The 8499-nt window shown below is 33.8% G+C and overlaps 1 protein-coding gene across 1 annotated transcript; it reads left to right on the top strand.

Moving 5' to 3' along the window:
• The first annotated feature begins 4 nt into the window (after positions 1-4).
• On the top strand, positions 5-7432 carry LOC117331085 (dynein regulatory complex subunit 3-like). Its single transcript, XM_033889685.1, has 11 exons — positions 5-111; positions 789-978; positions 1804-1920; positions 3009-3175; positions 3328-3474; positions 3854-3973; positions 4080-4192; positions 4796-4970; positions 5105-5236; positions 5778-5972; positions 6714-7432. Exons 2-11 carry the CDS (start codon positions 819-821, stop codon positions 6963-6965), a joined length of 1578 nt encoding a protein of 525 aa, XP_033745576.1. The 5' UTR covers positions 5-111; positions 789-818; the 3' UTR covers positions 6966-7432.
• The last annotated feature ends 1067 nt before the right edge of the window (positions 7433-8499 follow it).

Below are 8499 nucleotides of genomic sequence, written 5' to 3'. Positions count from 1 at the left end.
TCATTATCACTCACCGGAAGTGAAAAGACGGAAGTTTACATCTCTGTGGTAACAGCGTCCATCTTGGCACACTTCGACCAGAAGCGTTCAATGTAAACAAGTTTGATATAGGTAAGTTCGTGTCTCATATTGTCCTTATACGACAGTTAGTCGGAATCTGGTAGGTAAGGACTTTTCTAAAAGGTCTAAAAGGATAATTTAAGTGACCAGTATCTCTGACTGCAATATGGTGACAGCTGACTGATACTCACCATACTGACAATGCATAATCGATCATGTAACTGAACACGTAACATTGTAAAAATGTCAGTCGGTACCGTTAGACCAACTATTGTACTAAACAAAAATGTATTAAGTTGATTTTTCGGCTTATAAATGACTTCACTGTCACTATGCCAGTGCTTCAGTCATTCAGCACCCAACAGATTTAACAGCAATTATTAAAGATAAAGTTAATAATAATATTTATTCAGGTAATTAGCATACACAGTGTAATATTATCACATATATGTTATACAATATTTACATCATTTCCTTATTTTCTTAATTTCATAATATATAAAAATGATGAGTGATTAATGAATAATATCACAAATATTGTTGAAATATCACAGTTGACATAAGTATCACATTATTTATTGCACATTATAGTTATGGATACATGTACATGTGACACTTGTTATCCCTAGTTTCATTGGGAATGAAATAAACTCCCACATTCCAGCAAAGGAACGTACCAAAGATGAATACAATTTCCGCCTGAAACTTTTCAAATTCTTTTTTTTTAGAAATTTGTAGGCTGTGTTCCACCGACCACAATGAGTAGATTGTATGACACGGTGGAGCCGGCAGTGGTCGACGAAGACATGCTAAAGAGAGCAGTTGAGGAACAAGGACCAAAGGATGAAGCAGGAAAAATCGCCAAGTCAGAAGGAATTGATTTTGGAGATGTGTTATCCCTGAGACTGGATTTTTTAAGTTAGTGTCTTAATATTAAAGTCTTTAAAGAAGCATTGTAGTATACAGTGACATGCCAGATGTCAACACATAGGCATTTTTAAAGCTTTAATCTATAAATTGTAGGTCAAATGTCATTTGCAGGTCCGCAAATGTAGTATATGTACCAATAGAAAGGTCTTGTGACGAGGAACACACATCAAGTATGAAAGCCCTATCTTGATATTCCAGGGGTGCATACAATCACATAAGTTCTCTTCACCCCTGGAATATGTCTAAGGCTCCCAATGTGATCATAAACTCTGGAACCCCATCTCGTACTGTTAATATACTGTGAGCGATATTAAAGGTTTTAAAAGCAGGCCAAAGGTCATTGTCAAGATCAATAGGTCTGCAAATGTAGTACCAATGAAAAGATCACCCTCGATACTCCATGGGTTATGATCACATAAAAACATTACTTTTTCTTGTTTTAACTTATATGCCCATACTTCAGATAGCTTAAAGTCTCCATCTATACATTGTTATGAAGGCACCCATCACATGTTTTGCACTGTGTAATCGTTTAACACATAGATCTCTGATACCCAAAGAGCTAATGTGATTGCAACAACTGGAGTATTGTGGATATCCTCTAACATTATTAGAATGATGATTTCTGTTTCAGATGTTTATTTGATATCAGAATTGTTACTTTTAGTTTTGGAAATATCATTGATACATGTACAGTATTTACAAACAACTCATGACGTTTTATCATTTGTTTGATTAACATATCTTGATGTTAATGGTAGAAATGTTCAGACTATGGTTTTTTTTTTTAATTCTTGTTATTTTTTATTTCAGATGTTTTAAAGATTGACAATCTCTGGGAATTTACAGCATTAACCAAATTGCAGCTTGATAACAATATCATAGAGAAAATAGAAGGTTTGGATTGTCTAGTGAACTTAGTGTGGCTAGGTAAGTTTCATGTTAATACCAAGTGTAAATGCAACATGTTTTCAAATGTTTTGAACATTTTTCCCCCCACATTTTCTTGCAATTAGTAAATATCTTATATCCAAATAGATTTGAAGGAAATATACTTTTAGTTATTTCTCTTTTGCACAGAGAAGGAATTACTCATATGTCTGAAAATGGGCATAGCAATTATTAGGAGTACTGAGAATAAAAATAAGGCTTGATTATACATTTGTACATGTAATCCAAAACAGATCAATGGCAGACCATTTTCTGGTGGTCCCAAGTTGGCACTTACGACAGGTTTGAGTGTATCATTAGGCAAGAACAATTTAGTAACATGTGTAATGTTTACTGCCCCTTGACCCTACCAGCTAATGAATTACCATAATTGATATCTAAATGATTAATACGGGCCATCAAACTATTAAGATTCTAAACTAAATTGGCCAAATGTTATGTTTTTATATGCATAGTTAATAATATCTTTTAGTAAAAGTCATGTATGTCATTATCATCAGTCTGAATAGTTTGTCACCACACTGTCTCAGTGACAGGTTCCTGTTTTAGACATTTTTCATTCTAATCCTAATGTCAAGGTTACAGTTAAATAGCATTTGAAGTGTCATCACTATTCAGCCATTATATTACATAGATTTTGATGAAATATTGCAATTTTGGTAAGGTCACCACATCAAGGGTCAGGGTCAATGCATCAAAGGTCAATGTCATAGAAGTAATCAATTTTGTTTCTTTTCTTATTACATGTTGAATCATTTTTTCAGAGTTGAACAGTAAATGATATGACCAAAGGTCAAGGTCTCGAGGTTAAAGTCATTGTCACAGGTCAAGACCACATTTGTATATACATCTTGTACATGTACCTTGATTCTGAGTGCAAATGAAACTGAAAATATCTATTAGTATAATGTTCGTATCAAAGGTAATTACTATCAACATCATGTTTTTTCCCCATGGACTGTTTAAATGATCATCAATTACGATATTGTCACTGTTGGTATAAAATTAACAATGTGAACAGGCATATAATGGCCTTTGTTTTGTAATTATGTTGATTTTTATTCTAGACTTGTCCTTCAACAATATTGAGGTGATTGAGGGTCTCAATGCACTCACCAAGCTGGAGGATTTAACATTGTACAACAACAGAATTGCTACACTGGAAAACATGGACACCCTCTTAAATCTCCATGTCTTTTCCATTGGAAACAACATGCTCACAGAACTAGGCAATGTAAGTTGTTGAGCTTCTCCCTTAAGTTATAAGCAAAAATAATAAATCAAGTCTTATATCTGATCAAAATTCAAAATAAGTCATTATTTAAAATGATAATATGATTGTTTTTTTGACATTAAAAGTCATTTATTGAATCTTTCCTATTTCAGTTGTTATATCTGAGAAGGTTTAAGGAAATGAAAACCTTGAATCTTGCTGGCAATCCCTTCTGTAAGCAAAACGGCTACAAGCAGTATGTGATTGCCTTTCTGTCTGGTATCGACTTCCTAGACTATCGTTTGGTGGATAAACAGTCGGTCAGTTGATATTAGTAAACATCAAATTGATGATTAATAGCTAGGATACTGTTATAACAACTAGAAATATTACATATATGATATATCTATATACATATTTGGAGTTTATTTTTAATATACATGATATATCTATATATATATTTTTGTCAACAAATTGATCACTTACACAAAATCAAGATATTTTAAAGCAAGCCATGCTCCAATAATCCTGAAATAGTTGGGAATAAAGTATGATCTTGATTGTGACAATCACATAGTATCTGTACATGGTTTTCACTCAACTCTAAATTGTGATGTCTGTTGTATGTAACTAAACCTTCTCTATCCAGTGATTATGAACACTTTAAACTAAATCATTCATTTTAACATTGTGTAACAGAGAGAAGATGCTATGGAAAAGCACATGATTCAAAGAGAAGAAATGTTACACAATGAGAAACAGGCTGAACTGAAACAGGAGGAGGAGGTCAGGAACAAACAACAACTAGAACTCCACAAGGTAAAGACAACCGTAATGTCACACCACTGACAATGTTTCTGTTACTTATATTTGTATGCCAAAATTTAGACAAAGAGATTAACTGTATCCCGATTGTTCTGTACAGGCAGCTTATGTGGAGCTGATGGATGGACCACACCTGTTTGAGATGATGTATATGGAAGATTCGGAGGGACAGAAGTTGAGCGAGATGCCAGGAATCGAAGATCTCTTACAAACATATCCTTTTGTTTACATTGCTGTACGCATTATCAATTGACATATTGTCAAATGAATAAACTATTTTCTACTTAAATATCTAAGCTATCAAAACAAAACTTTTAAACACAAAAAACAGAAGAAAGAATAAATTCTGCATTAGGGCAGCTAGTACCAGGGTACATGGAACAGTTTCCCCAAGGATGTAGTATCAGCAAAATGTGTGAACAGTTCCAAAAACAAACTCAATAAACACTGGGAAAACCAAGAAATATTAAACAAATATAGAGTTAATATTAAATTATCTGTAACCATAGGTACATGTGTTATATTACTTCAACCAGGTATAGAGGATTTCCATCCAGCACCAGAAATAATAAATCTAATTCAATAAAAAAAAAAAAACAGCAAAAAAAACCCCCAAAAAAACAACATTTCCACAAATTCTTCATGGCAGTCAAGTACCAATGGCAGGATGTTGCTTTTTCTCTTTTACATTATCTCTCAAATTGGTACCATTTAGTAGGTATAACAAATGTCATAGAAATACTAATTTTAGTTGATGTTTATCAAAATGTTTTGAACTCATCAAACCTTTTAGTTATATTCCTTGACAGTGTTTACTTTTAAGGATAAATTTGTTGCCATCTGTCATCAAATGTTTGAATACGGCTTGAAGGAACATGAAAAACGTGACTCCGAGGTGAAACAGTTCTGGGAATGTGTGGAGGATGCTGAGCAGGAGAATAAAAACTTAGGGATGCAGGCCATCAACAACTTCATGGTTGTTAAAAAGAGGGTAAGGAAATTAAAGGATACTAGCTTGGCATGAGATGTAATAATAACATTTCTGAATTTCTGTAAATTGTGGATTATGACTTCACTAAATATTTGTTTACAATAACAGGTTATTGTTCGCCCTATGTTTTGTAGACAATGCAGGAGCTAGCTCAGATCAGTGACCAAAAAGTGCTGGAGTCTGTGGTGGCCGACTACAACAAACAAGTTTCAGAGCTGTGGGACAAACTCATGGGACTTGAACTTCAGCTTGTCGACCAGCTAGAGGTACACTCTTTGCTAAAGAAGATTCATTATAAACATTACAGGTCCTCCATTCATTTTTCGTTGGTGGGCATCAATTGGATGAAATAAGGAGATTTTTCATTACAATTTTGACCTCTCCTTCAGATTAAAGAAATCATGTGTTCCTTAAATCTATAAATAGAGCTGTTCATCAAAACTTGGTTATAACCTGAATATATTTTCCAGATTCAGAGATTAGAAAGGAACATTGTTGAAAGGAACTTGTCTCGAGAATATTCAAATTATCAATAAAATTGAGCTTGATTAATTTGGACTCTTGGATATGTCTGATTCTAAAGATCCCAAGTTTCAAACTAGGGGGGATAAGCTAGTGTTCGAATTTAACTGGACAATGATATCAAAACCTTCAGCACTGGTATAGCCAGTCTAGGAGCATGGATCTCCCTCATGTAATCCCAAGAAAAAACGCCATTTAGTGGATGGTTATATTCCTAGTAGAATAATTTGGACTTTTCAAATATACCAACAATTGTAAAACTAATATAAAACTTTACCTATATAGGATGTCATCAAAGACTTTGAGCGGAGCATGCAGGACCTGGTAGCCTCATTCCAGGAGAACATCCAGGCTTTCCTAGCACAGTGTCGGGATCTGGAGACATTCCACCATGAGAAAATGATGGAAATTGCCATTGTCACACTGGAAAAGGTCCTCAAGAATGAACTAGATGACGAGATCAATGAGGACTTAAGAATGGTGAGATTCTAGTTCTTTGTTATCAAGAGGTGGCAGGTCTCCTGTAGTTACTTAAGAATGGTTAGATTCTAGTTCTTTGATATCAAGAGGTGGCAGGTCTCCTGTAGTTACTTAAGAATGGCGAGATTCTAGTTCTTTGATATCAAGAGGTGGCAGGTCTCCTGTAGTTACTTAAGAATGGCGAGATTCTAGTTCTTTGATATCAAGAGGTGGCAGGTCTCCTGTAGTTACTTAAGAATGGTTAGATTCTATATTGAGAGGTGGCAGGTCTCCTGTCGTTACTTCTCTTTTAGAGATTTACAATAACATAGATTACAATATTGCTTGTCTCATTTATAGCATCATGATAATTTTACTATCTCTCCAGAGATTCCTAATAACATTGAATTAAGTTATTTCAGTAGATTAAATAACAAAGAATAAAAGTCAATATTTGAAACACAATTAGTAGATAAAATAGTGTTTCACAATAGATTGTCATATTAGTTGACCAAATCAACAGTAAAATTGGTATTGATATACTTGTGAATGTACTTTCAACATTATTTTTGAGTGGAAAAGATGAGTTTTTTTCTTATTAAATTGTAAATCTGTACACCATGCATGTAGGCATTGTGGGTGAGAGGGTGTAATTTTTTATTTTTCAAATTCGTGACCATTAGTAAAAAAAATTAACATGTCATGAATTAATTACAGTATATGGCTTACACAAGTGTCAATTGTATTGTCTTATTGTTACAGCTATTTGTGGACAAGGACACAATCATGAATGCAGTTTCATCATCACATGATGTTCATCTCCTTAAGATAGACAACAAGGAAGACGACATGGTGACCAGGATCAACCAATGGCTAAAAACGACGATTGACAAAATTCATGAAGATGAGGAAATTTCCAGAAATCGTATGAGAGTTACAGAAATTAACAATCTTATAGACCACTTACGAGACGAAATAGACAATTTGGACGTGTTACAAGCTGGAAACTACTGAGTCCTAGTTGGAAGCTGATAAATTTTCATTTTGGATTGTGACAAAATAATATCTGTGCTTAAGATGACCATTCAACATGTGCCACTGGACAATTGTGGAGAACTGTGATCGATGTCATTCTTAGATGGATATTTTTGACTAGATCATAGTCATATAAAAGCTTTGAAGTATCTGTGATAAATGTAGGTCACTCATCATCACCTGCAACAATATTTGTATGATAGTGAAACTTGTCTAAACTGAAAACTCTGTATTCTGTAAGTCTGTATATAATGCCCAGTACATTCCTGTTGTGTTTGGGTTTAGTCAAGTTTTGTTGTACAAAGATACAACTTCTATTCATTGTAATATAGACTGATTCATCAGAGTCAGTTACAGACCTGTCAATCATTACTGGCAACTACATGTAATATATTCCATTGTCATATAAACATGTACAGAAATAAATGAAAAGGCTACACACATTGTCATAATATTGCAGTCTTTGAATTCAAATGCAACATTAACCAATAGGTACATATTTTGGCATAATTAATGTGTACTCTGATTTATACAAGAGTACTGCGGGGTAGAAATATATATGACCATTAACGCTGTATAGTGTTGTATACTATCTTACATTGAAATAGAATTTTTATCGCCTTTCACTGAACAAGTGGTCAGATGGCATTCTATAGTCCCAACCTTTCATGACAAAGTCAATGTTTAATCATCAGCTTAAGGAATACAAGTAATCAGGAATTAGTCTCAAACTCAATAAATACAACAAGATATCTCAATCATAAAGTTTACCAAGTTTCAAAGAACTCAGTAGAAAACTAAATCTCTAGACAAGATAAACGAATTGCAATTGATAACTTTTGCAAAAATAGTTGAATCAGAATGCCTATGGGAAAGACAACTATATAAAATGATTATAAATCCTATCAAGTTTCAAAGAAATCAGTCGAAAATGAAGATCTCTAGAGAAAAAAATACATGTACTGAAATAAATAAGGGGCAATAGTTTTGCAAAAATAGTTGAATCAAAATTCCTTTCAGGGAAACAACTACAGGGATCAAAGATCACATAACTCACCTCAACATGGTGTAATCAAAGATCATATAACTCAACAGGAAGTAACCAAAGATCACATAACTCACCTCAACATGGTGTAATCAAAGATCACATTTAACTCACCTCAACATGTTGTAATCAAAGATCATATACCTCAACAGGAAGTAACCAAAGATCACATAACTCACCTCAACATGGTGTAATCAAAGATCACATTTAACTCACCTCAACATGGTGTAATCAAAGATCATATAACTCAACATGGTGTAATCAAAGATCATATAACTCAACATGGTGTAATCAAAGATCATATAACTCGACAGGAAGTAACCAAAGATCACATAACTCAACATGGTGTAACCAAAGATCACATAACTCAACATGGAGTAACCAAAGATCACATAACTCAACAGGAAGTAACCAAAGATCACATAACTCAACATGGAGTAACCAAAGATCACATAACTCAACATGGAG

The sequence above is a fragment of the Pecten maximus genome, chromosome 1 (genome assembly GCF_902652985.1).
Source record: "Pecten maximus chromosome 1, xPecMax1.1, whole genome shotgun sequence".
NCBI classification, from domain to species: Eukaryota; Metazoa; Mollusca; class Bivalvia; order Pectinida; family Pectinidae; genus Pecten; species Pecten maximus.
The sequence above is the reverse complement of the archived record's forward strand: the minus strand, read 5'-3'. Positions and strand labels throughout refer to the sequence as shown.

Excerpts from the sequence above, each read along its gene's own strand:
- LOC117331085 (XM_033889685.1), top strand. The coding sequence starts at position 819 with ATGAGTAGATTGTATGACACGGTGGAGCCGGCAGTGGTCGACGAAGAC. Across the intron at positions 3,176-3,327 it reads TGCTCACAGAACTAGGCAAT|TTGTTATATCTGAGAAGGTT; the intron begins GTAAGTTGTTGA and ends TTCCTATTTCAG. Across the intron at positions 4,193-4,795 it reads ATCGAAGATCTCTTACAAAC|TTTTAAGGATAAATTTGTTG; the intron begins ATATCCTTTTGT and ends GACAGTGTTTAC.